The sequence below is a fragment of the Synchiropus splendidus genome, chromosome 12 (genome assembly GCF_027744825.2).
Source record: "Synchiropus splendidus isolate RoL2022-P1 chromosome 12, RoL_Sspl_1.0, whole genome shotgun sequence".
Classification (NCBI taxonomy): Eukaryota; Metazoa; Chordata; class Actinopteri; order Syngnathiformes; family Callionymidae; genus Synchiropus; species Synchiropus splendidus.
In genome coordinates this window covers 1,389,612-1,417,172 of record NC_071345.1, presented here as the reverse complement: position 1 = coordinate 1,417,172, position 27,561 = coordinate 1,389,612, and the positions used below count along the sequence as shown (strand labels likewise).

General features: G+C 54.0%; 2 protein-coding genes across 3 annotated transcripts; one reads left to right on the top strand and one right to left on the bottom strand.

Moving 5' to 3' along the window:
* Positions 1 to 236: 236 nt before the first annotated feature.
* LOC128768062 (hatching enzyme 1.2-like) lies at positions 237 to 4,107 on the bottom strand. 2 transcript variants are annotated; one of them, XM_053880641.1, is made up of 13 exons: positions 4,005 to 4,107; positions 3,792 to 3,902; positions 2,855 to 3,352; positions 2,736 to 2,780; positions 2,589 to 2,675; positions 2,142 to 2,198; positions 2,029 to 2,072; positions 1,890 to 1,959; positions 1,694 to 1,808; positions 1,399 to 1,571; positions 1,040 to 1,121; positions 850 to 968; positions 237 to 785 (listed from the first exon to the last, which is right to left on the bottom strand). In XM_053880641.1, exons 3-13 carry the CDS (start codon positions 2,892 to 2,894, stop codon positions 769 to 771), a joined length of 849 nt encoding a protein of 282 aa, XP_053736616.1. In that variant the 5' UTR covers positions 2,895 to 3,352; positions 3,792 to 3,902; positions 4,005 to 4,107; the 3' UTR covers positions 237 to 768. The 2 variants fall into 2 exon arrangements, with proteins under 2 accessions (XP_053736616.1, XP_053736617.1); XM_053880642.1 differs by lacking the exon at positions 4,005 to 4,107 and having other exon boundaries at positions 3,792 to 3,965.
* igf2r (insulin-like growth factor 2 receptor) lies at positions 3,612 to 27,487 on the top strand. Its single transcript, XM_053880566.1, has 50 exons — positions 3,612 to 3,908; positions 5,644 to 5,783; positions 6,861 to 6,979; positions 7,998 to 8,096; positions 8,217 to 8,349; positions 8,414 to 8,525; positions 8,589 to 8,694; positions 8,763 to 8,922; positions 9,189 to 9,375; positions 9,450 to 9,553; positions 10,007 to 10,171; positions 10,245 to 10,391; positions 10,847 to 11,002; positions 11,069 to 11,206; positions 11,269 to 11,419; positions 11,484 to 11,652; positions 11,724 to 11,839; positions 13,306 to 13,465; positions 13,538 to 13,711; positions 13,789 to 13,884; positions 13,944 to 14,045; positions 14,698 to 14,860; positions 14,939 to 15,115; positions 15,212 to 15,358; positions 15,430 to 15,611; positions 15,971 to 16,058; positions 16,171 to 16,505; positions 16,587 to 16,690; positions 16,759 to 16,892; positions 16,963 to 17,159; positions 17,217 to 17,343; positions 17,409 to 17,540; positions 18,527 to 18,686; positions 18,759 to 18,867; positions 18,991 to 19,072; positions 19,141 to 19,274; positions 19,378 to 19,524; positions 19,593 to 19,751; positions 19,820 to 20,030; positions 20,406 to 20,558; positions 20,639 to 20,873; positions 20,943 to 21,079; positions 21,239 to 21,356; positions 22,871 to 23,017; positions 23,081 to 23,265; positions 23,333 to 23,519; positions 23,585 to 23,734; positions 23,794 to 23,863; positions 25,536 to 25,805; positions 25,870 to 27,487. Exons 1-50 carry the CDS (start codon positions 3,775 to 3,777, stop codon positions 26,026 to 26,028), a joined length of 7,467 nt encoding a protein of 2,488 aa, XP_053736541.1. The 5' UTR covers positions 3,612 to 3,774; the 3' UTR covers positions 26,029 to 27,487.
* The last annotated feature ends 74 nt before the right edge of the window (positions 27,488 to 27,561 follow it).

The following is a 27,561-nucleotide window of genomic DNA, read 5'->3' as shown; positions in this document are numbered from 1 at the left end:
GTGTGAAAGTGGGTCGAGGATCTGGGAGCGCGGGCTTTGTCTCTCCGGGTCTAATGAGGCGTCACGTGACGCGGTGCGAGTGTGTCTCAGGATTGGTGTGGCGGCGCGGGGGCCACACGAGGCCGCTGGTCGCTCCAGTGAGGTCAGAGTTCCAGCTGTACCTTCTGACTTTCATGTGCATCGTGACTTGAATCTGCCTTTCAACATCCAAAACCTTTTATTTTTATCCACACAAATATTGTCACCGTCACAAATTCACCCAAAATAAACCTAAAAAAACCAAAATGCATTATTGTGTTTGAAGTTAGCGTTGGCTGCAGCTTCCAGAACAGTGACCCGATTATCGTTCTCATGACATAAGGTCTTTTTCTCCTCACAGAAGTTGTGGTCTGGCAGTTTTCTCGCATCTAGAAATGTTTTCCACAAATCACGGCTTTACTTCTGACATCTCCCCCCTCCCCCGCAGATTACAGCTCAACCTCATCGTTCAGAGAGCCGTTTCTGACATGTTGCGCTCTTCAGATAAGAGACTGAAGAAAGGTTTGATGCGTCCTCAGATGTGGACACCAGAGAGCCTGCTCCACCACTGGATGCAAACCATCTCAGATGCCTTCACGCACCACTCCACACAAAAGAAATGGTGGCCTCTCCTCCAGCTGCCGGATTTGGGTCAGAGAGTCCGACATGATTGTGCTGGGACCAAGGCAAATGAATGTCAGACAGCACAGTTGGAAACTCCTCTTTAATGAAGCTCAGGTTCTCCATCGCTCAGCCCCGCCCACGACCTGGAGAAGGAAACTGGTTAGCACAGTTGCAGCTGGGCCTCTGAGCCGCAGCGCCGGCGTTCACCGCAGTAGAGCAGGTTCAGCCGCTGCATGTCCAGCTGGCTCAGGTGAGTCCTCTGACCCATCATTGAGCCCGGCACCTTGGCCACCAGCGTCTGACCTCCATTCTTAGAGAAGAAATACCTGCAGTGGAGAAGGTTTGTCTCAAATGACTGACCCGCTTCAAAGGAACGCCAGTTTGTGAATCCACTTACTGGCCATAGTGCATGATGGAGTTCAGGTCGTACGGCAGGTTCTGCGTGTCTCCCTGCTTGGCCTTGAAGTGCCTTTTCCGCTCTGAAACAGAGACAGCACTGATCTGTTGCCTGGTCGGCTTGTTTTCTCGAGGCAGTCGGTGTCACGGCTGCGACACACCCTCCCTGGCAAGTTGGTGGAAGCTAAACCTGCAGGGCACCGGGCCCACTGACAGCCCACGGTGGCTGGTTTCAGACACTCCAATTGATGGAGACCCGGCGGGGTTAAGATTTTTTACAGACCTGGTGGAGCATCAGCGCCTCAGAAACTGGAGCTAAACCGTGAGGTTAGTGGGAAGCATGGTGGAACTGGAGGTTACTTGGGACGATGTTATTCCACTCCACGTCGATGTACTGGTCCCGGTCCCGGCGGGTGTGTTCGTGGTGAAAGCCCAGCGCATGGATGACCTCGTGGCAAATGTTTCCCACGCTACACGCTGGGGAGATGAAGACTGGCTGGTGTCCGCCAATCTGGCCGACGTATGACGCGCAGCTGTGGACGACAAGGGACACCTCACCCCAGGGATGGTGACCCCAGGAGCGGTGCATCTCCAGCCAACCCTGGACATCCACAGGCCCGTGTGGCTCGGGGTGGTGACCCCCGGGTCTCCTCACCCTGCTCCGCCCTGGAATCCCAGGAAGTTGGCCTCGTTGCTGTGTTCTTTGAAGCGGATGCAGGAGGCGTCAGAGATCATCTGCATTGCGGTGTAGATCTTCCACTCCAGGCCCGCTGCAGGAGTGGAACCAGCAACCACATCAGACAGGAGCTTAGGATAGGAGCATAGGGGCAGGTCCCCAGATGTGGCCTCACCCAGCTGAGGACTGATGGTGTAGGGGACCAGGGTGGTCTGCCAGATGGAGCTCACAGCGTTCCGTTCCTCCTGGAAGAGCCCAGGCTGGTGAGACTCTGACCCCGCACCCCAACCCTCCGCATCAGCAGACCGGCCTACCTGGAGCAGGATGTCGCCCTCCTCAACAGGAAAGTCCTCCATCTCTACAGCAAAAGGTTAGAGGTCAGCACAGCCCCCCTGATCCTGAGCTGTTGTGACAGACCACAGCTCACCTGCCAAGGTTTCCGCCTGCGCCTCCTCCAGCTGCTGAAGGGTGGACGAGTGCGAGTCTGGGCAGAGGAAGGTTTCAATGGCATCTCTGAGGAGCGACAGTCGGACCACAGGCCTGCTGCAGGAGGTGCCCCTCCATGATGTCACGCACAGGTTCATCAAGAGCTCCCCAGTCGCTCAGAGCGAGGAGACACTCGTGCATCCCACCTCCCCCCCAGGAGGCAAGTCTAGATGCAGGTTAAACAAGCATGCTCAAGGCCTGGCCCAGGAGCCATTTGTGGCCCTCAGTCCTCACCACCTCCGGTCCCCATAATACGCATCATTCCGAAACAATCACAAGCTGAAGTGAAAAGCTCCGCGAGTCACAGGTGTGGACACCCCTGGAGTCACACGTCCAGAACCTCCTGAGACTGACTAGCTTCCACGCGGCCCACTTGACTTGAACAAACCTTCAACTAGATCAGCTGCACTGTGGGAGGTGTTCCGGTCTTCCACCAGGTCAGCGATGATCACGTCCACACCCGAGGTCACGTTACCTGCAAATCCAGGGGCGTAAGGTCACGGGTGTTTGACCTCCACCTCTGGAGCTGACCAACCTGGAGGGCCATCATCGTGAGTGTGGTTGACCGGGACGCTGCCCCCTGCAGAGAGAAGCGCAGGGCTGACTCCAGTTCCGGGTCTGAATCGAGCGTTGGCCTCAAAAGTGCGGCCGTACCTGGCAGCACGCAGACCAAGAGCAGCAGCAGCAGCAGCATGGCGACGGTGACGCTCAACTCCAAGCATCCGCAGCTGGAGCTCTTTAAGCTGATGAGATGATGAGCCACCACCTGGGGCCGCGCAGGGCCAGTCTGAAGAGCCCAGACTGGACTCACGTTGGGACACGGCTCTCAGGTGGGACCGGGGGGGGGGGGACCACGTCATACCTTTTGATTTGAATGCACCACGACTGCATCTCCACTCCATCCACACTGAAGCGGGTCTGGTTCTGAAACGTGAAACCCGATTGGTTGACGTGCTCGTGCGGCACAGGTAGCCACCAGAGGTCGTCGTTTAACAGTCCCAGCCAGAAATGAAATGTTAAGGATTGGAATAACGATGACTCATCACTTCTCTTTGAGTCGTGATCCAGGAAGTGTTTGGAATATGATTCTTTAATGCAGCAATATTGTCAAAATCAAGCACGGGTGGAGAGAAGGGCAGCTTTGTTTTCTTCCTGTAAAAGAAGGGGGGATTAAAAGACATGTTTAACTTTGTTCCAAAGCAGAACGTCTTCAAAGGAAGAGTGAAGACATTTGAAACGACTGTCGCCGCTTTTTTTTTTAGAAACTCCGAAATTAATCACGTCACGGTTTACATTTAAAACGTTAAAATAAATTCCGTTATAGTTAGATGCTTGATGTTGAGCCCAAACTATTTAGACTAGTTGAAGAAAAGTCACATTTTGAAGTCCGTATTTGAAGCTCCCACGCGGTGTCAGGCAGTTTTCCCACGCTCAGTGAACGCATCGCCGGCGCTATCATGACAGTCATGTGATGCGGCGTCATGTGGTGCAGTCACTTCCTGCTGTTTTGCTACGGACCGCTCTGCAATATCATGTCGTCGTAGTGCGGTTCCGAACCTACAGCGGACACAAACATGTCAGTCACACTCACGTTGGGTTCTGGCTCGTCCCGCAAGCTGCTGCTGTGGTCGCTGGTGTGCGTGGGCTGCGTGCTGGTCCGGTCGGGAGCGGAGGAGGGCGCGAACCCGTGGTACCGGGACCTCTGCAGGTAGGAACACACACCGCCGGGTCAACAAAGCAACACCGGACCCGCGGCCGTCGGTGCCGTGGCTTCACTGTCAAGCCGCGTCTGTCCTGAACGAACCTCTGTGAGTGAACTCGGAACCGAACATGTGTCGCACCTGGCTACGACCCATGTATGGCGAGTGGACCGCCACCTCAGCCGCGCGACATGACTCAGCCTTTTGTTTCAGTTTTCCAAACTTCGATTTGCTGGCGAATGTCAGAGGCAGCGGAGCTAGCAGGCTAACGCTAAAATGCTAAAAACAAAGAATCTCATTGTTGAATGTGTTCGACTCTTGGAAATGATCTTCATGCTGTGTTGTCCCTCTCATGTCCCCTGTTTTGCCGCCTTGCTGCCAAAGTTGGGTCATATTTATTTAAAAGCTCCCAGCCGTGCTAAGCAGTCCGTTTAATTAGCTGCAGCACATGAAAAACAACAATATTGATACATGACATGCAGGATCGTTAGTATTTGAAAAAGGGCATTAGCTGTATGAACGTTGCACCCTTGGTCACAACAGACCAGAAATGAAATACTCGACATTGATGGACACATCAAACAAAAAAACTGCTCATTCTAGTTTAACAAAAATACAATAGTTGGAATGACTGTACATTAACTGAACCACGGTGCTTGACAGTTCACCAGATTCTTGCGTCTCAGAAATAAAGCTGTCTGAATATAGTTTTAAAAAACAGCTCCAGTGAATGAAACTTAATTGTTGACAAAACATCTCTGAAGTGGGATTATTCTCCCTGAAAGGAATGCACTTCATTGGACAACTTGTTCTGGCGTTTATGCGTCGTCAGTGTTCTCGGCTGATTCGGTCTTTAACAGCATGAAACACAGGAGCTGTCGCTCTGCGGCTGGAGAGTCAATATTGACTTCAGTCAGCGAGGAGCGATCGCACGCTCTGCCGCCATAAACAACCTGTAGCTACTGAAATGTTTTTAATCTTGAGCAGCTGGGAGTAATCCACCATGGCTGACCTGTTGGTTTCCTTTAGTCAACGCGAGAAAGACATGTATCATTTTAGGAACAGCTGACTCGGTCATTTTGTGGAAGTGAGTTATTCAGGTCTGGTTGAATGTTTCACTGAATACGAGTGTGATTGGATGAGTGAAGTCATCATTTTAACTCGCAGAAGATTCTTTATAACAGACAGAAGGTTTCTGTTTAACTAAAAATAAAGTAGAATACCTGGAGGAGAAACAGGTTATGTGAAGATGAATGTTCAAATGAGGTAGAAATACCAGTCTGTTGGACGCAATAAATCCATCAGAATCAGAACCAACCGCTTGGTTAGCTGCTAAATCCTAACATTATTTAAGAGCTATACCTTTTAAATTGTATCCACACATGATTTAAAAGCTACAAACAGCAATGCCTTAGAACATCCTCCGTCTCCAACACTCTTGGTCCAACTCCGTCTCTCCTCTTTACCAACCATCTGACCTCCCTCACTTCTCCATGTCACTCATTTGTCCTTCCTCCCTGTGACAGCCTCAGGATCTTCAGCTCTAACTCTAACTCTGACTCTCTGAATCTCTGAGGGCAGCGACCTCTCCCGTCCCAGTCATCTCCACCCTGCTGCACTCTCTTCTTCACCTCCCTCTTCTCTGTCCATCCCCACAAATCACCTCTGAACACAATGAAGTTGAGTGACGGCAGAAGTGGAAGCGGTCATGCTTTTAACGTTGGATGATTCCCTGTTTCTCAGCTACAAGTGGGAGGCCATCGACCAGGACAGCAACACGGGCTACACTCTGAAGCTCTGCGAGTCTTCGCCCCCGACCAGCTGTGGCTCAGGAACAGCTGTCTGTGCCCGAAACCTGGGGACCAACGCCAGCCGGTCCGTCGGTGAGTCAGACTCTCCGTTCTGTTGGCCTTGACTCCCTCTCCGCCGTGATGACCTCCAGGGCCACGCTCCCACACAGTTTATTTTAGAACCGCCCGCAGGTCAGCCAGTTAGAATCACATGACCGATGTGGAGATGACATCATTTGATCTTTGTTCCTGCAGGAGACTTGTCTAATGTGAAGGAAGCCACATGAATGTAATCGCATCAGCTGACTGATCACATGACCCTTGACCTTGTTATCTATCTGAACGGTTCACAGACACATGCCTCAGCAGCTCCCTATCTGTGTGCTCCTCAAGTCTGCCAAGCTGCTGGTCGTAACGTTCCGTCACGCTAACGCTACAAAGTGGAGTTCTGTCTCTGTCCTGGCTGTGTCCCGGGTCTTCCCCCGAAGATCTGAACTCGTGTCTGAGAGTGACGGACGTGTCTTCAGAGCCCTCAGGAACTCTGCATGTTCGAGCTCCGACTGTTGGGTGTGAGACACTCGTAAAGTTCTGTCAATAGTTGACGGTTCCTCATTTTAAGAGTCCAGTTCCTGATGTGCTGTCGTCACGGAAACACATCTCCAGATAACAGCTGCGCTCTGTCCGTTTGTCTGCAATCTGAGGTCAGTTTTGGGACCCAGAGTTCCCCTCAAACCTCCTCCAGCTGTGTTGTGGAAACGCTGAAGTGCTCCCTCGACAGCCAAGTCCCTTCCGAGTGACCAGGGTCTCCTCCTGCACACACCTCCTCAGCATTGAGGCTTCTGCTGTGACTGACTCAGACTCACATGGCGGTGTCTGCATATTATTGGATCCTTGGTTCTACGAAGGTGTCCAGTGTAGTGAGTCCCAAGTGTCAGCCTGAGGCCCCACGCCTTGATTCGCGTCATCCTCAGAATCAGGCCTCCCTTCTTGGTGTCTTGTAATGACTCACCCGAACCTGTTTTGACTCGCCCCCGCCTTGTCCCACGTCACACTCGTTCACATGACAAATCAAATCTGTGCTGTGAACTGGTGCTTGTGACCTCAAAGGTCAGTGGGTCAGTGCAGTTTCATGATGAGCCCCTCCTGATTGTTGTGTGTCTCTCCGCGCAGGTGAGCTGACCCTGCGGACGGAGTCGGGCACAGTGCTGGATTTCAACAGCACCACTCAATGTCAAGGAGGCAGCACCAACGTTCAGGCCACCATCGGCTTCCAGTGCGGGAAAACCATGGTAAGACTCTGCTCTGACTCCTGCATTGCATTGCACAGGGTCCCGAGTGGGAGGAGCTTCATTGTTTGGGTGTTTTAGACTTTTATTCCTTCATGCTTTCCAGTGAGGAATTCAAGGGACTTGGAGGGAGATCTGTGAAGTTTGATTGTTCTTGGTTATCTAGAAGCTGTGAACAATTCCCGGGTGATTCTCAAGCTGTGACTCTGGAGACACTCAGCCTTTAACAAGAGGAAGTGAGACTGTCAAATCTGTGTGAACCAAGATTAGCCACCTGTGTGTGTGACCTTGTTTATCCTACTTTTTGGGGACAATTGCAAAACTATCCTTGTGAGAACTATATGACCTTTTGGGGACATCTGGCTGGACCTCACAAGGTTAAGCCTCAATTTGAGGGTGAAAACGTCAAAATAAGTGGGTGATTGAAACTGGGTTTCAGTCTGGTCCAGAGTCCTGGTTCAGGTGAGCCATGTGCGAGGGGGAGAGGCTGGGGGAGGGGTGATGGCCATGAGGGGTCCTCACAAGGATAGGGATCCAAGCGTGTGTGTGTGTGTGTTGGCTGCGGTGTGGTTGTTGACTTCTGCATGAGTCACCTCTTTGCTTTGTTGGAGAAAATTCCTGGTTAATTCAAGGTAGTGATGGAAAGTAAACAGAGATAGTGGGGCGTCTGTGTCTCACCACTGAGAAGTGTGGTTATCGGAGGTGAACTCAGGAGGCATGTGTGGTCTCGACTCTCTGCTCTGCAAGCTCTTATCAGGCAGTCCACCGCCACACTGGACGACTCCGCTGCCATCACCGACATGCCTTCACCGTGAGCATGAACACATGAACGGTGGTGTCATTCCTGAGTCTGCCTGAAGCGAGAGTGTCAGCTGGGGACTGGCAGGTCATCTGCGACACCGCTGAAACTCAGCACCTGCACCTGTGTGTGGGCTGAAGTCTGAAGATAGCTGCGACCTCAGGAGAGCCCACAGGCTCAACGCTCGTCTGCTCTCTCCCTGTCAACTCTGTGTGTGTGCAGGGGACCCCAGAGTTCGTGGCTGCTTCTCAGTGCGTGCATTACTTCGAGTGGAGAACCTACGCCGCCTGCAAGAAAGAAAAGTTCAAACCCCACAAGGAGGTACGTGGCATCAACCTGCGCCGAGGCGATGATGAGCGTGCCTCCTTCTGTCACCCGTGAGGAGGTTCCCTGAGCTGTTTATTGTCCTTCATGTTCGACGCTTGCGTGTCTGCCGCCCAGGTCCCCTGCTACGTCTTCGACTCTGACGGGAAGAAGCACGACCTCACGCCTCTGATCAAGACCAGCGGCGGATACCTGGTGGACGACGGCGACGACAGCGTCAACTTCTACATCAACATCTGCCGCAGCCTGAGTGAGTGGGCGCAGTTAGGGAGTGTGCGCCCAGCCAGACGCTCATCCCGGTGTTGCTCTCTCAGGTGGTCAGCAGTCGTCCTGTGAGGCGGGCTCTGCCGCCTGCCTGGTCACCACAGACGGGTCCTACAACATGGGTTCTCCGTCCAGCCCTCTGGAGCTCATGTCCAGCGGCAGGTCCGTCCACACCTGCGTCCGATTCACCTGTGGACAGGCTCACTTCTCTTGTGCTCCTTCCAGACTGAGGTTACGCTACGAAGGGACCGGCGGCTCCTCTCCCAGCATCTGCAACGGTCACGACCCTGCAGTCACCATCACCTTCACCTGCCCCTCCAGCAGACTCACGGTAGCCTCGCCCAGTTCCCCTCCACCCCCCTCTCTCTGTGTGCATGTCCAACTCTGCTGCGTCCTCAGGCCAGCGCTCCCAGACTGACGGCCGAGTCCAACTGTCGTTACGAGGTGGAGTGGGTGACGGAATACGCCTGTCACCGAGACTACCTGGAGAGCAGCAGCTGCAAGCTGACCAGCGAGCAGCACGACATCTCCATCGACCTCACGCCTCTCACCCTCAGCTGTGAGTCCGGATGTGAACGGATGCAGGCCCATTTCAGGCCGACGGGCTCGCATGACTCACTGGCCCAGTCATACAGTCATCCATGCGCCTCCCTCACGTGCACTCACTCAATCTCTTCTTTTTAAGGCCGTAAGAGGAAGATGCCTCAGACATTTTTAGATTTCAGGAACTTAAGAGTTGGTTCTGTTGTGACCAGTGTTTGAGTCCTTCTGAAGTTCCACCACCAGAGGGTGTGAAGCAACAGCGTTGTCATGTGCTGTGTGCAGCTGTCGATCATCCCTATCACGCCTTCTCTGGAGATGGGGACGAGGGCTACGTCTACTACCTGAACGTCTGCGGCAAAGTCCCCACTGACGAGTGCAGCGATCGGGACGACTTCATTTCCTCCTGCCAGGTGAAGAAGAACAAAGACGTGAAGAAAGTGGCCGGACGCTTCCAGAACCAGACCCTGCGGTGAGTGAGTGAGGCCTGACGTGTCGGCGCCTGCTCTGTGTGTCACATGTGTTGTGTGTGCTTCTCCCCTGCAGCTACTCGGACGGAGACCTGACGCTCACCTATCCCGGGGGCAGCACCTGCTCCACAGGCTTCCAGAGAATGACCATCATCAACTTTGAGTGCGACAGAAACGCAAGTGAGCTGGAGACTCTTCCTCCATGACTCTTCCATGCTACTCCAGATGTGTTGGAATTGGCTGCCAGTGAAATTGTAGGAGGAGTGTTGCCATGTTGTAAGACGCATGTGGGACCACGTGTGTCGCTGAGATGATGCTTTCATAAGAGATGTTGGGGTGTCTCCCTCTGCTCTCCCACTGCGCCCCTGGACTCTCATGTGGGCTGTTGTGGGCCTCGTTTTGAGGGGTGAACACCTCAAACTACAACTGATGTCCTTGGCTGCTTTTTCTGAGGGTCACATTTTACTCACTGTTGATTGATTTGAAATAATGATGCTGTCTTGTTGGCTCCTCAAATCTGAGGCTGTCGGATGAGGCTCAGCGCCTCTAAAATGAGAGATCGATTCCAGTCTAGCAGATGAGCTAACGTTGAGAAGTAACAGGGAGCTCTGAGCATCCGTCTGTGTTCTCCAGCCAATGGCGGCCTGGGTACTCCAGTTTTCACCGGTGAGACCGACTGCACATACTACTTTGAGTGGCAGACAGCGCACGCCTGCGTCAAGGAGAAGGAGGATCTGCTGTGCCGGGTTGACGACGGCAGCAAGCACTACGACCTCTCTTCCCTGACTCGATCCCCTGGTGAGCGCCCCACCGCCATGCTGCACATACAGCGCCACCGTGAGGTCCAAACATTCACTTGCTGTCTCTTCAGGGTCGGACGCGGCGGGGAACTGGGAGGCTGTGGACGCCAACGCCCCCAAGACTGACCCCAGGAGGTTCTACCTCAACGTCTGTCACAAGGTGGTGCAGGAGGGCGGAGCCAGCGGCTGCCCGGAGGACGCTGCCATCTGTGCCGTCGGTGAGACACTTTTGCTTCTGACGGAGACGTGGAGTCGTGCACACTTGAGTTCATCGAGAAACACTTGGGATTTTTACACTCGGTTGAAAAGTGCATGTCACAGACAAAAAAATGTGATTCAAAATAGGAGTTTAGATTTGTTGAAAAAAAATCCACAGCGTTTTTCTTTTTTTACATTCAATTTTGACAGAAATGTTCTTGTTGAGTGGCTGACAGTTTTGCTGGTGCCTGTTGTGGCGAGCACCTTCCTAGTGCACTTTATTGACATTTACATAGTTTTACCGATTATTCCCCTTGGTCTATCTGGCAGTTGGATCCATTATGGACCGGGTTTGAGCTGTTTTCAGTTGTTTGTTTTTTTGGATTGGTTTGATTTCTGTCTGATGTTTTGGCTTCAGAGTGTGTTGTGCTGTAGGCGTTAGTGTGGGAAGTGATCCTGATGTGTCTCGCCGCAGACAAGAAGAAGAAGAAGGTGCTCAGCCTGGGCAGCTTCCTCTCCCCGCCTCAGAAGACTGAGAAAGGAAGTGACATCAGACTCCTGTACACCGACGGAGACCTGTGCAGAGAAAACACTCGCATTCAAACCATCGTGACGCTCAAGTGCAAACCTGGTGAGTGACAGCCGGATTAGTTTGGCTGGTGACTCTCCCCTCACTCTCCCACCTCCTCTGTGGCAGGAGACCTGGAAAACGCTCCGGTCCTGCGCAGCATCTCCTCCGACCAGTGCGTGTATGAGCTGGAGTGGTACACTGCTGCGGCCTGTGTCCTCTCCAGGACACAAGGAGACGACTGCAAGGTGGCGGACTCCCAGGCGGGTGAGTTGGCCGAGAGACGGCGTGTCTGTGTTGGGGTTGGCTAACGCGCCGTCTCCCTCCAGGCTTCTTCTTCGACCTGTCTCCGCTCACCAAAGTCGACGGCGGCTACTACAACCTGACCAGCGGCGGCTACACTTACTTCATCAATGTGTGCGGCCCCGTTAAAGTAGCCCAATGTCCTGAGAAGGCTGGAGCATGTCAGGTGGAGAAGAGGTGAGCAGCGTCAGAAGGCTGATGTCGGAGTGTTGTGAGGACTTCACCGAGTGTTTTGTCTCAGCTCCTGGAGTCTGGGTCAGGCCAGCGCCAAACTGTCCTACTACGACGGGCTGATCCAGCTCCGCTATGTTGACGGGTCCCAGTACAACAATGAGCAGCACACGCTCAGATCCACGCTCATCTCGTTCCTCTGCGACCCGGAGGCTGGTGCCGGACGGCCCGAGTTCCAGGTAGACCGCCCTCTGTTGCTCTGCTGTGACCCTCGTGCTCAAGGAGCGACTCTTGTGTTGGGCTCGTGCAGGTGGAGGACAACTACACGTACAACTTCAGGTGGTACTCTTCGTACGCCTGTCCAGAGAGGCCCCACGAGTGTTTGGTGACTGACCCCAACACGCTGGAGCAGTACGACCTGTCCAGGTGACCATATGACCCACCAACACTCGCATGCACTACTTTTTAATCTGTCTCTTACTGTGTTTAGAGTTAATCATTGTAATTAAATAAGCACTTATTTATGGGAGCGGTTTCACACTGTGGCTTCTCTCTCGGGTGGCCGATTTGCCACCGGTGGCCCAATGTCCTTTTTTTCCTCCTCAGCTGGGGGCTCTCTGCGCAAAATAGCTGGTTTGTGACCCACAATGAAACAGGTCTCAAGGAAGTCGTCATCAGCTGCACGACAACCTGTTTACCACCATCGCCTTGACCTCCTTATCTCTCTGTCACTTCTTAGCTCCGTGAATCGTCCTCACGTCAGATATGAACTGATCACGGCTGGAACTGAAGGAAACAGCGGAAACACGCTGCTCTCACGACAGGTTGAACACAGAGAGAGAGACGACTGAGGAAGGAGAAGGTTTTAGTCAGTGAAGTCCAGATCCAGACGTCAGAAATGATCCATGAATCGTCTGGTGATCTTCAGTAACTTGGGGAAAACCAGCGTCTTTCCTCCTCACTGTCCTCATGCAGACAGCTGCAGATCACAGCAGTGGTTACTGTAGAGCGCAGCATTGTTCATTTAAGCAAATCTGTCTGTCAATAACATCAGTTGTTTATCAGCCTAAGTTATAAAACACCCACAGACATCATGAGTCCCTGACTGCAGCGCTCACATCACATCAGTGTTCTGGGAGTTTGAGAAGTTGTTTTTGATGCTTTCATAGGAGATGCTGGGGTGTTTTTGCGCCCAGACAGCGATCAGACCCTTTACTGCCCGGCATCGATCATGTTTGTGCGGAGTCGCGCTGGACACATAGTTTCAGGCGCCGAGTTGCCTGAGGCGAGAAGCTCACCTGCTGTGGAGAGTCTCCCAAGAGAAGGTGCAGCTCTCCAGCCTGGATCAATCTGCAACCAAACCCAAGTCACTTGTGTTCACATCTCGGACTTCTGGGCCGAAAGAGCTATGTCTCATGACAGAGCGCGCAGTGTGAAACCGCCCTCAATCTCAGCTAAAATGCTGAGAAAACCCTTCAACTTGTGGTATTTTCAGTTACGTATTTTGGATTATTATAGCAGATAAGAAGACTAAAGCATGTGTTTTACTCACTTGAACAGTTGCAGCTCCGAACATGAACATACCTCTAGTTTTGACGGAGAACACTGCTTTGTTCTTTGATGATTCCCGAATGATCGCAGTGTACCTCAACTCAGAGGTCTGTCTGAAGTGCAGGACACAATAATGGCGCATCGCCAAGTTTGTTTATGGATCAACTCGCTTAATCAGTCACGATTAACACCGTCATTTGACTCATCTATTGAAGGTGTTAAGCGTCACTGATGTACAACTTTTGAATGTACTACCTCGATGAGTACTACACACTTGTGTACACATGAACCATGTCTGAGTACTGTCTGGCAGTGGTGGAACTGAGTTGACTGTCCTGCAGCCTCTCTCGCTCCACCTCCGGGGGCAACTGGCAAGTGATGGATTTGACGGACGGCAAGACTCTGTCCAAGTACTACATCAACGTGTGCCGGCCTCTGAACGCCGTGGCGGGCTGCAGCCGCGGCGCGTCGGCGTGTAAGATGAAGTTCGATCCTGACCAGGTGAGGAACCACAGAAGGACGGCGTCACGTCATGAACCACTCGCGCGATGACCCTCGCTCTCTCGGGTCCAGGGTTCGCGGAAGGAGGTGGTGGAGGTCAGCAACATGGGTGTTTCTAAACGAGGGCCCATCATCGAGGGCCGCGACCGGCTGCTGCTGGAGTTCACCGACGGCTCGCCCTGCCCAGGCGGGCAGGCGCTCCAGTACCGGACCGTCATCCACCTGATCTGCTCCAGAGGCAGTGTGGTAGGTGGATGCAGCCAGGCAGAAGTTGCAACCCTCTGTCATGTTCTCACCAGACTGTGTGGGTTCCACCCCTGCAGTCCACGGGCCCTCGGTTCTTCATGTTTCAGAACTGCACCGCCATCTTCAAGTGGGAGACCCGAGCCGCCTGCGCCATCACTACCACCCAGAACAACGTGAGTGCTGGCGCCTGTGCTCTAGCTTCTCAGGGTGCTGACGTCTTCTGTCCTCTCAGAGCTGCTCCGTGGTCGACCCCAACACGGGCCTGCTCTTCAACCTCCAGCCTCTGGCTCGACCCGACGGCTACCAGGTCAACGCAAACGGGAAGGACTATGTGGTCAGTATGTCGTCTCTGTACTAATACTTCAGACTGCAGGAGTTTGTTGATGCTGTGTAGGACTGAAACTTGTGTCCCTGCCATGCACTGCTTTTACACGTATTATTGTACTGATGTACTTTAGAACAGGGGTCCTTCACCTTATTGACCTTGGGGCCCACCTGTCCCAGAACAAATGGGCCCAGGGCCCATTCAAGTAAAAAAACTGATTTATTACTGTTGATTTCACTTGTGATCAACAACCATATTTAATCTGCTTGCATGTAAACAAACCACAACCTTGTGAAATGACATGAAACTATGTAATCCTCGCAAAAGTATTTGGCATGGAAAAGTCCAACCAGCGGCAGGAACAGGTGCAAGAAAAAAAGAAAAAAAATACGCTTGATGCTAACTGAAAATTTGAAAAATGTGATGAAATTCTGTAAAACGCTGAGTGCCACATATGCCACCTGACAAAGGCAGTCATGTACTGCTGCTTCTGCCCATCATTACTACACTGTTGTACTTTTGCCACTTTGGAGCACTCCTCCAGATACTTGTTGTTTGACTTCACTGGATTCTGCTACTACTACTGCTGCAGAACTATCACTGCTGTGTCCTTCTACAGCTGCGATAAATACTGGGTTGACCCCTGACCTCTCGTCCACAGGTGAACATCTGCTCTGATGTGGAGCAGTGTGGGCCGGGCATGGCGGGCTGCGAGCTAGAGAACGGACGTGCTTTGAGCCCGGTGGGCCTGGAGAAGACGCTCCAGTACTCCACCGACGGACTGCTGAAGCTCATCTACAAAGGAGACCTGGACAGCGCCTCAGGTTGGCGGGGTACTGGGCGGGTCTTCTGTGAGGAGGTGGAGTCCGACCAGCACTGACGGTGTGTGTTCACCTCCACAGCCACTCGTGACACCTTCACCATCAACTTCGTCTGTGACCCCAAAGAGGACTCTGGATCCCTCAAGTTGCTGCGAGAGGAGATGAGTACTGGTCAAACCCACGTGACCCATGAGGTTCTCTTCGAGTTTTTCACCGCTCTGGCCTGTGTGCCTGCGCCCGTGGACTGCCAGATCATTGGTACACAAGCACGTACACACACACACACACACACACACTCACACACTCACACACTCTGCCGGTTCGAAGACGGGCCTGACGCACCTTGTTTTCCAGACGCCCATGGAAACACATACGACCTGAGTCACCTGATGCGGGACCAAGAGGCCAGTCCGTGGGTCGCTGTGGACACAGACGCAGGAAAGTCCCGCAGGTTCTACATCAACGTGTGCAGGCCCCTCCCCCCAGTGAAGGGCTGCCCGGGTCAGTGTCCTGCTCTCAGTGCCAGACGCTCGCGACACAAACGCTCCCTCACTGAGCCCTCTCCTCTGCAGTGGGTCCTCTGGGGTCCTGCGCTGTCATCGATGGAGTCTACTACAACCTGGGCTACGTGCAGTCCCGTCCGCAGGCGGCCGACGACGGCTCCATCAGCATCGTGTACCAGAGCGGAGACAAGTGTGAGCCCAGCGGCCGCCGCCTCTCCACGCGCATCATCTTCCAGTGCGATGACAACCCGGTCAGTCTCATGCCCTCTTTATCTTCCATCTTCCTTCTTTCTCTCGGTCTGTGCTCCATGCTTCAGTTCCACTTTTACATCCTTTCTTTCTTCCTTTCATTTACTTTTCACCTGCCATCTTTTCTTTCTCTGTCCTCTCCCCCTCCCTCCATCTTCCTAACTTATAACTTTGTGCTTCCCTCCATTCTTCCATAGTCTTGTAAATTCTTTGTTTCAGCTTTTCAACCTCTATTTTGTTCTTTCTTCTTTCAGTTATCCTCTCACATCTCGCTTTATCATTTGCGCTTGTTACTCCTCTTCAGCTGCGGCAGAATGGTTTATATATGTGTGTGTGTGTGTGTGTGTTTCTGTGTGTCCAGGGCTCGCCCATGTTCGACCGTAAGGACGGCTGTGAGTACGTCTTCATCTGGAGGACGTTGGAGGCGTGTCCCATCACAAAGTCTCAAGGTAATGATGTGAACTTTCCGTCTTTTGTCTGACGTTTGTGCAACACCAGTGTGTCGTGTCTGTTGGACACATCGGGCGATGGAGTACCAACTCAGAGGTCATGTGTTTCCAGGTGACGGGTGTCGGGTCACTGACCCCAGAAGTGGCTACATCTTTGACCTGAACTCCCTGAAGGGCCGAGACTACTCGGTGCGCAGCGACAAGTACATCTACCACCTGTCGGTCTGCAGCGCCTTGCAGAAGGGCGTCTGCACGCACAGAGACAGCGACCAGGTGTCCTCCTGCCAGGCGGATGGAAACACCCACAAGATAGCAGGAACGGTCAACAAGGTTCTGAGCTACGTGGAAGACCAGCTGATCCTCAACTACACGGGGGGAGACACCTGTCACAAGATCTACCAGAGAACCACGGTGATCTACTTCTCCTGCAGCCCCGGCATGAGTCCAGTAGGTGTCACTCTCACAGTAGACAATAGACTCTCCAGCACACTGCAACACTCCGCTGTGTTTCTGTCTTTCTGCCTGCAGGGGGCACCAGAGTTTGTCAAGGAGACTCCAGACTGCACGTACCTGTTCGACTGGCCCACAGCCCTGGCCTGCATCCCGGTCAAGACCACCAGCTGCTCTTTCAAGTACCTGTCCTTCGAAGTCTGGAACCTTCCTGTCCGTCGACTCTAACACTCGGCTGCTCTGTCCTCAGCAACGGTCAGGGTCAGTCATACGACCTCTCCCCTCTGGCCTCGGACTCTCAGAACTGGGAGGTGGAGCCGTCCACCGACGACACCAACAGAAGGTTCTATATCAACGTGTGCAGATCACTGGTGCAGAAGGGAGGTGGGTGAGGACACTGGGGACTGGCGAACGGATGGACACCACAGGTGTGTTTGAACTGTGGTGCCTTCAGGGTCGTGGAAGTGCCCATCCACCGCCGCCTCCTGCATGAAGGTGGGTGACAACTACCTGAGCCTGGGGCAGGTGAAGTCCGGCCCCTCGTGGGACGGAAGCGTGCTGAAGCTCCAGTACACCGGCGGCCAGCTGTGTCCGGACCGAGTCCGCAACAGAAGCAGCGTCATCCGCTTCAAGTGCGACAAAGACAAAGTGGTACGTCACACTCGTGGAGCGGCCACCGATCGGTCCTAACAAGTGCTCGTCTCGCAGGACTCCAGCCCCACGCTCATCTCCAGCGTGGAGGACTGCGTGTTCAACTTCCTGTGGCTCACGGCGGCGGCCTGCCCGCTCAGTGGCGCCCAGCATGACGACTGCCGAGTCAGCAACCCCGCCACAGGTCTGACGCGTCTTTTCAGAAACAAGTAGTGGAGCCAGGCTGTCAAGACTCTTCCTCTCCGACAGGACATTTGTTCGACCTGAACAGCCTGACCCAGGACGGAGGTTACACCGTGTACGACCACAAGGACCCGCGGAAGATGATCCGCCTCAACATCTGCGGAAACATCAGCAATGCCGGGTGTGAGCCTGAAGCTGGTAGGTGACTTTGATCTTGATGAAGATGAGTAGAAGAAAGGTTCCACTCACTTTCTGTCCACCCAGATCATCTTTTAACTCCTCTGAGAATGTTTTCTGATTCAGACGACCAGCCATCCTGGCTTGTGTTTGGGACGGGAGGAACATGGAAGGTTCAGAGTCAGACTCTGTCTGCGATTTAAACAACTTCATTCTAGATTTTAAAACGTTACTTTCCCCGATAAATAAAAAAAATGAGGGCAGCAATATTGAAAATATATGAAAATTGTAGGAAGAAGAAATAGAATAAAACTGAAAAAACAAAACAAAAGTAAACAGAGGGCTGACGGCTGGTGCTGAGACGAGTCCTGCAGGTGATGTTGGACATATGCTGACCCTCGTCTGGGCTGGTGAGCCTTGGAGACGACACCTGTGTGGACCATTAACTCGCCTCACGTTTCTCACCAGTCTGTCAATGTGCGTGTGAAGTGACTGAATTGTGTGGATGTTGGACTCCGGCTCCAACATCAACACAATAAAGGATTGAAATTTAACATCTCTGACGTCGGAGCTGCTGGAACATTGACGCCAGGCGGCTAATGATTGTGGCGTGTCAAGTGTTGTGACATCAGCTCCAGGAAAACTCTCAGCACGATGAGCAAAAGCCCAAACTCTCCACAGCCGCTGCTGTGCCTGTGCAGAGAAGAGCTCTCGGCTTATGCTCTTGTGTTATTGCTCTGCAGGGGAGGAAATCTAACAAGTCTAAAACATATTTTTATGTTGGGACAGCCCCCTGCTTCTTCTTTGTTCCTTCCCTTCCTTTTTCACATCAGAGTGTGCACATGGATACGGACCGTGTCTCCATCACAGCGTGTCTTATCATTCATGTCAGCTCAGGCGCTGCCCTCCTCTCCTTTAGCTCCATGTGGTCCCCTCTGTGTTTAGACACCAGGCTTGTTGTGATGTCATCCTTCTTTGACTCGATTACGCGTGTGTGTGTGTGGCAGCGGTGTGTGTGAAGGACGGCAACAGCGTGGTCAGCGGGGGCCAGGTGAGCAGGAAGCTCTCGTACAAGGATCACGTCCTGGAGCTGACGTATGAAGGCGGAAGCTCTTGTCCCGCGAACCCCAAGCTCAAGCACAGCACCATCATCCACTTCATCTGCAGGTGCCCTCTCGATCGGTGTTGAAGTTGAGGTTCACAAACAGCTCTGCTCTCATGGCCCTGGTGTCCCCGCAGACCCTCCAACATGGGCTCAGCCCCTGTGAAGCCGGTCCTGGTCGACTCGGACGATGACACATGCACACACTTCTTCTCAGTGCACACACACTTGGCCTGCGAACAACCTGTGAGTGTGACTGGTCGGGACGTTCACACACACACACACACACACACACACACACACACACACACACACACACACACACACACACATCTGGAAATATCTCACTCCCTCTCTCTCGTCCTCCAGGTCACATGTTCGGTCCAAAATGGGTCTTCCCTGATCGACCTGACTCCTCTGATCCACGTCAGTGGGTTTTACACCGCCTCAGGTCGGACCCAATTTCTCCTGCTGCCGTTACTCCGACAGCTGAACTCTATCCATGAACTTGTGCTTCAGATGACGCTTTGGACCTGAACGGCGGCTCTCCGGACTTCTACATCAACATCTGTCTGCCACTGAACCCCATCCCAGGAGTCACCTGCCCGGCCGGAGCTGCAGTCTGCATGGACCCTGAGGACGGGCCACCCATCGTAGGTCGCCCTCAGTCACCCGGGAGGATGCTGGCAACGCGCTGGTTCAAGCTCGGGCTGGCGATCTTTGTGTGGCACTGACCCTCGGCTTCTGTCTCATCAGGACATCGGCCGGATCACGAGCGGCCCCCAGATCAACAAGGCTGGTCAGGTCACCATCACCTACTACAGCACCACCAAATGTGCCGCTGACCCGTCCCTCAACCTCACGTCCACCATCGTCTTCAGCTGCCAGAGAGGACTGGAGCTGGTGGGTCTCACTGCTGCGGCGGAGTGAAGCGCCTCGCTGCCTCTTAACTGTCCTGTGTGTCTGTGCAGGGCTCCCCTCAAATGCTGAGTCAGCAGGGCTGCGTGTACGTCTTTGAGTGGGCCACTCCAGTGGTGTGCCCGGACTACACCAACTCCAGCGGCTGCCAGCTCACCGACTCGCAGCTCCAGTACACCTTCGACCTGTCTACTCTGTCCGGGGAGGTCCAGGTGGGCAACTGCACAGGAAGGTGTGAACCTCCAGACGCTGCGTCTGATGCCGAGTGTGTTCCCGACAGGTTCCAGTCGGCTCGAGTTCCTACCGGATCAACGTGTGCGGGTCAGTGGCAGAACCAGCCTGTAAGAAGAGTGCGGTCTGCCAGGTGTCTGGCTCCGGAGCGGACAAGTTGGCAGCATCGTTTGGCATCAGCAAGGCCATGACGATGGGCTACCAGCACGAGAACCAGGCCGTCCTCATGCAGTACGGTGGAGGAGATCTCTGCCCCCCCAGTGAGTCTTCTTGGACTTCAGTCTGTCGTGGGCTGTTAAATATGGGTGTCCGCCCTGCGACTGGGGTCACGCGTGCGTTTCACCGATTTGTGGTCTCGTTTGCGACACGTAACTCCTGCACCTCACACCTCGTTCTCCACTCGGAGGACCAATGATCGGGCCGTGTCACTATCCCACCTCTGACGCCAGTTCTCAGAGTGGAGAAAACTCTGATCTTCCAGGTGACACAAACCTGAAAGACCTGACTCTGGGTGTAGCAGTTGGTAGTCATGTATAAATCTGGTTTTACTGACTAAAGTTTGGCTCAACGGCTCGGTCTTCAGCAGCGCCTGAGGTCATCACTCCTGTTTAACGTTGGTGCTGTGCCTGTTCCAGAGACCAGCGACGGAGACGTCTGCGTCTTCCCCTTCACCATGATGAAGAAGACGTACACTGAGTGCACCACAGAGGGGAGGACTGAGGGCAGGATGTGGTGCGCCACCACGCCCAACTATGACACCGACCAGAAGTGGGGGTTCTGTAAACCAGGTATGTGAGCCTCTTGGCTGTCACGGTTGGCTCCCTCAACCAGTCATGACCATGGCGACCTGTTCCATCTTCCCTCCCAGGCTCCGCAAAGCGCCAGTCGTCCATACTCTTCAGCTGCGACCCGTCAGCAGGCCATGGTTCTCCTCAGCTACTCTCAGAAACGGCCGGGTGCTCGGCCTCCTTCCAGTGGAGGACCAGCGCCGTCTGTCCCCCGAAGAAGATGGAATGTAAACTTGTCACCCAGCACAAGACCTTTGAGCTGCGGGGCCTGTCCTTGCGCACGGAGCCGTGGAAGTTCAAGCACAGAGGAGACTCGTGCGTGTTTGTCTTCAGACTCGCGCAGCAACGGCAACCCCAGATTGATGTTGTGCTTTCTGGAGACAGATACTTCATCAACCTGTGCCAGGAGATCCACGGAGGGCTGCCTGGATGTCCCGCCGGAGCGTCGGTGTGCCGCCGTACTGCAGCCGGGACCACGCAGACGCTGGGCCGCGTCTACACGCAGAAGATGAGCTACTCTGGTGAGCACAGGGCCTGTGTCAGCCATGAGGGCGTTTCCCCTGCTGGTGTGTCCTGTCAGGGGGTTCAGTGGAGGAGGCGGCTCTTGTCTGCTGCTGCTGCTGCTGCTGCTGTGCAAGGTCTGCGCCCGCCTTGATGCTTTATTTTGTGTCTTCCTGCAGAGGAAAAGATCCTGGTCAGCTACTCCGCCGGAGATGAGGTTTGTGGGAACGGCCTGAAGGCAAAGACCATCATTGTGCTGAGCTGTGGACCCACGGTCGGACAGCCCGAGATCTCAAGGTACTGTAGACCAGTTGGATCTGGACGGGTCATCGCAATAGCTAATGAGGTCCCATTCGAGGTCCTCGTCTTCAGAGCAGTCGGACTGTCTGTTAGAAGCCAGGTGCGGAGTCATTCGAGCAAGAATGACTGCTGGTCCACAAAGAGAAGCCGGGTGAGGTCTGGCAGGAGGCCCTGGGGCAGACCCTGGACACCTCTGAACAGCTGTGTGTTTCCCCAGAGGGAAGTCAGATTAGAGGGCCTTTGTCAGTCCCACAGTGGGGGAAGTCAACAAGCACTAAACTGGGAAAGTGTCTGCACTGTCAGAGCGGCAGCCAAGGTTGGACGCACCAGAGGCTGTGTTAGAAGAGTGAAGGACAGACACCTGATGTGATTGTTACGCACCGTTTTTTACATCCCCAGGACCCGTAGCCACGACTTGAGCAGCAGACCTTGTTCCTGTGTTTGGATAATGCTGTGCGCATAGTGAACTGTGAGATCAGATTTCATCATCTGAATGAGCTTCACACACCAGTGCAAGACCTGGACCAAACCCTGCTCACACATCTGGAATAGAGACGGGTGATAACTGATCGCACACGAGATATCCTGCCAAACACAACCTCTGGCGACACCGGTGTGTGACAGCTGTGGAGAGTGTGGTGGACTGTGGTTCACCATGGTAGTTTGAAAGTGATTTTGAATCAGGGAACCTTTGATCATGACACTGGTCGACTCTGAGTCTCTGGATCCCTGTTTCTTTGATGAGATGGAGTGGTCCTCATAGGTTCTCTGAGGCGCACATCAACACATGCAGCTCTCCCGCGTTAATTTAATTCGATGTGAGACGTCGCAGGTGAGTCTCCTGAGACTGTGCTGTGTCCGTGAAATATTTCCATCCTGGCTGCTTGTGGCGCGACTCCGAGACAGAGAGCACTGCAGTTATGAAAGTTTCCACTCCGGACGTCAGATTCAGGCGGCTGACAAACCCTGCGTCCGACTCCGGTCGTTTCCGTCTCCTTGAGAGAGGCTGGTCATCTTGCTTGGTGAAATGACTGATTGTTTCCTATCATTCCGAATGACAGGCTGGTACCGGCGGGTCCTGAGGAGCCAACGCTCTCACTCTCATGAGCCCAGAAAACTCTCCATCAAGTGCTGGAGCTTTAAATGGCGTGTTTCAAAAAAGGTTGAAAAACACTGGTCCTGGGCCACTTGTGGAGGTTACTCCAGGCTGCAGCTTGTAGGAGGCAGTCCTGATACATTTTGACATGAACTTGGAACATTCTGAAGAACTCTCTGGCTCTCAGTCTCAGTGCGATCCCTCAGAGAGGCGACCTCTCCGTCGCTCAGGCTTGGCGCTGCACTAACACAGGGCCTCATGTTGTGAACTGTGACCTCAGACCCGGAGGTGTGGAACCCTTGCTCTGTTTACAGAGGCAGGACTATGTCGTCTCATTTGTCCTTCATGGCTCTGGGTCTGCTGGTGGGCTCAACATAAGCCGCTGACCCACGTGTGGACTTGTGTGTGCGTGCAGCGTCAACGACTCGTCCTGCGAGTTCCGGATCCAGTGGCAGACCCGGACGGCGTGTGCAGTGACACAGCAGGTGGTGGAGATGGTGAACGGGACCATCACAGTCCCTGACACAGGGGTCCGCTTCAGCCTGGGGGCACTCTACTTCAGGTAGAAGACTCAGTACCAGTAAAGCTGACCTGCCGGGTTCTAAGCCCTTGTGTCTACTGGCAGCCACCACCAGGCGTCCGGAGATATCCGGTCCAATGGCGACCGCTACATCTACCACATCCAGCTGTCCGGCATCAATAACGCCTCGCTGTCCACCTGCCTCGGCGCCAACGTCTGTCAGGTCAAGCTCAACGGCGTCTACAGACGGAAGATCGGCCTGTCCAGCAAAGCCGAGTACTACGTGAATGGTACTTGTTCCTGATCCGTGTGAGCCATGTGAGTTCGGGTCCTGAGCCAGAGTGACGTGTCCCACAGGAGCAAACCTGGATGTCAAAGTTCCATCCGAGTCCACGTGTGGCCGAGAGAAGACCAAAAAGGTGTCGTCCACCATCATGTTCCGCTGCAACCCCTCCGCTGGCGTGGGCATCCCCGAGTTCCGGGGGGAGACGGACGAGTGCCAGTACCTGTTCATGTGGCACACGGACGCTGTGTGCGGCCTCACGTGAGTCCACACCACCACAGTGGTGTCCGTCCTGGTCAAGGCTCGACCGTCTCTCTGCTCCTCAGGGCCATTGACGGTCAGACGACGGACGACGGCAGCAGTCTGGGGCCGGTCCTGAGCTCGAGGAGCCGGGTGGCGGGCGAGATCCTCAGCATGCTGCTGCTGGGCCTGCTGCTATGTGTGCTGGCTCTGCTGCTGCGCAACAGGGAGCGGAGGTGAGTCCCAGACTGGCGCCTGACCTGCCGGACCCGCCTGACCTGCCGTCTCCCTCCAGAGAGCTGGTGATGCAGAAGGTGACGGGCTGCTGCCGGAGAGGAAACCAGGTCTCCTACAAATACTCCAAGGTCAGTGTTCCTCCGCCGGGTGAGGTTGAGGCTGAGGCCGAGACGGTGGCTGCAGTCTGGATTCTTCACTCTGGTTCCATGCACAACGTAGCCTGACAATAGCTTAACAGCTCCATGAAGCCGGCGAGTCCGATCGCATCACGTTCTCCCACGCAGTGCAGTGAGTCGAGTGGTGGCGCCGTGAGCTCTTCAGTCCTTCTGCTTCCTCTGAGCGTCGAGTCGTGATGTTCGATTCCGAGTCAGATTCAGGCTGGTATGGCTGACACCTACACGTATGTGACCACACCTAATCATCGCTTCTTAAGAGTACAAGGATGAGTAACTTGTTGGTGGAGGTGTTTATTTAAAACATTCACCTAAATTATTCTGAGTAACCACTATAAATAGCATATCCCCCGTCTCCCCCTTTAGTCTCTTCCGTCTCCTGCCTGTCTCCGAGCCTCTCTCTGCTGCTGCAGCAGTGGCAGTAATTCCCAGGTACTGGGACGACTCAGCACTGAAGACACAATCTTCTGAGGTTCAACTGTCTGCCAACAGGCGGTGCACACAATTATCATGCTGGCAACTTCAAACTGAAATTGCTCGTAAATTTCCTCGCTAAACTCATGTTTTATTCATCTTTTTGAGGACCTTTTTCCACCAAGGCTAAAGTTAGGATGGGTGAGATTATTTCAGTGATATGATTTATTCTATCATTCTTTATGACTTCACTTGAGCTGGATGTTGCCTGCCTGCTGCAGGAATGACTCCGCCAGAGAGACGTCTGTCTGGCCCTGGCAGCCGCACCTCACACTCACACTCAGACTTTCTTTATTGTCATTGCACAAAAACACATCACTATATTCGGTCTGAGGCCTCCGGTTTCCAAAAACAAAACTGTATGTCCAAAAATAAATAAATATGAGATAAATACCAGTCCAGAACATTCAGCAGCCTGACAGCACCAGGAATGAAACTATTCCTGAATCTGGTGGTTCTGCATCGGATGCTACGGAACCGTCTGCCGGATGGCAGGAGGGAGAACAGTCCGCCATGATCCTTTGTGCCTTGGATAAGCAGTGACCATCTGCTGTATCCTGGATGGCAGGGAGCGGGGTCCCGATGAGGGGACGTGAGGCGGACGCTGAACACTCCTCCTCCCTCCACCTCAGCGTGATTCACCATGTTTGTTGTGTTGCCACATCATCGTGTTGTTTTCGACAGACAGACTGGTGTCGCTCCAGACAAGGCTCCACTTATGGTCGGCCATTCAGGAGGACTGACCACGATCCAGACAGGATGGCAATACTTTAGTTACTTCTCACTGTGTTCCTGTTCAGGATATACATTACCTCGAGTGACTTCAGTATTGATATTTTGGTTTGAGAATGGATTTTAGAGATTCACGATCCGGTATCGGAGGTTTGGATGCTGCAGGATGGATCCGCACATCACTAGCGTAGAGGAAGAGCAGCGGCAGCCGACAGTAGCGAGGAGCCTCTTCACACTGTTCTACTGAGCTGTGCAGCAGTTTCACTGCAGAGCTCCAGAGTCAGCCAGCGATGCCTTTGACTGGTCCGATTCCAGTCGGACTGATGCACTATTTTGGTGTTCCGGGCGTCACGTGAGCGTCTGGTGTGCGAGCTTCCAGGTCCCTCAGAGGCAGTGACTGACCGAACTCTCTGTGCTCCAGGTGAACATGGACGAAGACGGCGGCGAGGACGAGATGGAGTGGCTGATGGAGGAGCTGGAGACGTCGCCGGCCTCGGCCCCGGCCCCGTCGCTCTCTCTGCACCGCAGCAACGGCCACATCACCACCAAGAAGGTGAACACGGACGGCCTGCACTCCTTCTCCCTGGATGAGCAGGAGGACGACAGCGAGGACGAGGTGCTGAGCGTGCCGGGCGTGCGAGCGCTCAAGGCCACGGCGGCCCGCCCCGGTGGCGGCAGCGTCTTCCTGCAGGTGGGTCCCAGGCCGTGTCCCCTCATCCAGACTCTTGTGGTGAACGGGCGGCGTGTGCTTGCAGGAGGAGAGCGACGAGGACCTGGTGGGCCTCCTGGAGCACCCGGACAGGAAGCGCCCGAGCGGCAGGCCGCGCTCCTCGGGCCGTCAGCGCACTCAGCGCACGCCGCCGGCTCGGAAACCTGAGGAGGAGGACAGTGACGAGGACCTGCTGAGGGTGTGACCTCACTTCCTGTCTCCGCCTCCTGGAACTCTCAGTGAATGTCTCCGTCGCGTCTGACGACACAGAAACTTTATATTTTGGGGATTTATTTTCGTTGGATGCTCCTTTACCCCGCTGGCTCCGATGCTGAGCTGCTTCTCTTATTTATTGACGGGATCCTATTTAATTTGTGTGTGGAGCTCTCACGGCGCCGCTGCCCCGGTGTCTCCAGCTGGTGGTGCCGGGAGCTGCGTCCACTCTGCTGCGTCGCTCGCTCTCACCTCCGTTGGTGACCTCAGACTGAGGCTCGTCCTCAGCCAGGAGGACTGGCGAGGCCACGCCCCCCCCACCGCCCCCCGTCCGTCTTCTGCGCCGTCCCATGTTCCGTCTGCTCATTGTTCCAATCCGTCGAGTGGGCGCAGCGTCCCGCAGCCAGCATCAACCTGTCGCTGTGTAAATAAAGGAGCGGTTTTGTTTTGTGCCATGACGTCAGCACTTTACTGTAGCATCACTCGAGCCGCCGCCGCCGCCGCGGGACTCTTGTGTTTCTTCTGTCTGAGCCACAGGCCCCACCATCAGGGCGCCTCGCTCCTCTTCAACTGGCCCACAAGACGTCAAACAGCGCCCCCGCCAGGCGTCTTAATACATACACCCAAGAAGCAGGCAAAACCACGACAGCGCTCTCTGACCTTTGACCTCAGGTCCAACAATCGGCATCTTTCTTTCCAGGGATTCTGAGCTAGAAATGGAATTTGGGGTTTTGAAGGCTAAAGTTTAAAATTCTGACCCCGAGGTCAGAAGTGTGGGGCAGGATGAAGCTGCCGTCACTGTCCAGACCTGGACCTTTGCAACTCTGGATTCCACTGTGGGAATCCTGACTCGCTTCTGTGCTTCACTTTTCATGTGTCGGCAGGCAGGAAATCGTTCTGACTCTGAAGCTAACATATTAAAACCCCTTCACATGTCAGAGCTCATGTTTCTGCAACTCTGACTTCTGATCCACGAGTGACACGGCAGGACAAGATGAAAGGAAGTGCCAGACTTGGTTTATTCTGCACGTGTGGGGTGAGGAGGCGCCACCTCCGTGTTTCTGACGTGGGGAGGTGCTAGGTCAAAGGTCCTTTCCCGTTGGAAATGGAGGTTCCAGGTGTGAGTCGGGAAGTGGATGTGACCTTGACTCGAGGAGAGAAGGAATCTCTCGTTTGTTTGGCTCGGATGAGTCGAGTCAGAACTGGAACTGGGCGAAACCTTGGGCTTCTGTTCCCGCATGTCAGGAGGCGATGGACTGTGTGCTACGTGACAAGCTTTGGGCCTCAAACGCCTCGTCTATATTCCCGAACCGGAGCGCTGGACTCTTCCTTCCCACTCTGAAACTCAGAACCCCCACAGAAGCACAAGGATCCGAGACGTTTTTGTCGTTTGTGCAGCTCGATGCCTGTTTTGCTGTTTAAAACCAAGAAGAAAAAGAGGTGCATTTGAATAAAGAAGCGAGGGTGAGCATCCGTGTGGCCTGCGTCTGTGGGGAACGCTGCTGCGTTCCCTGTTCTCCAGCCA

Bases quoted from the DNA above. Each gene is read 5' to 3' on its own strand.
- LOC128768062 (XM_053880641.1), bottom strand. From the start codon at position 2,894: ATGCTGCTGCTGCTGCTGCTCTTGGTCTGCGTGCTGCCAG. The intron at 1,122-1,398 runs GTAACCTCCAGT...TCTCTGTTTCAG, and splicing joins GTGGAATAACATCGTCCCAA to AGCGGAAAAGGCACTTCAAG. The intron at 969-1,039 runs GTAAGTGGATTC...TCTCCACTGCAG, and splicing joins TCCATCATGCACTATGGCCA to GTATTTCTTCTCTAAGAATG.
- igf2r (XM_053880566.1), top strand. From the start codon at position 3,775: ATGTCAGTCACACTCACGTTGGGTTCTGGCTCGTCCCGCAAGCTGCTG. The intron at 19,275-19,377 runs GTAGGTCGCCCT...CTGTCTCATCAG, and splicing joins CTGAGGACGGGCCACCCATC to GACATCGGCCGGATCACGAG. The intron at 21,357-22,870 runs GTACTGTAGACC...GTGTGCGTGCAG, and splicing joins GGACAGCCCGAGATCTCAAG to CGTCAACGACTCGTCCTGCG.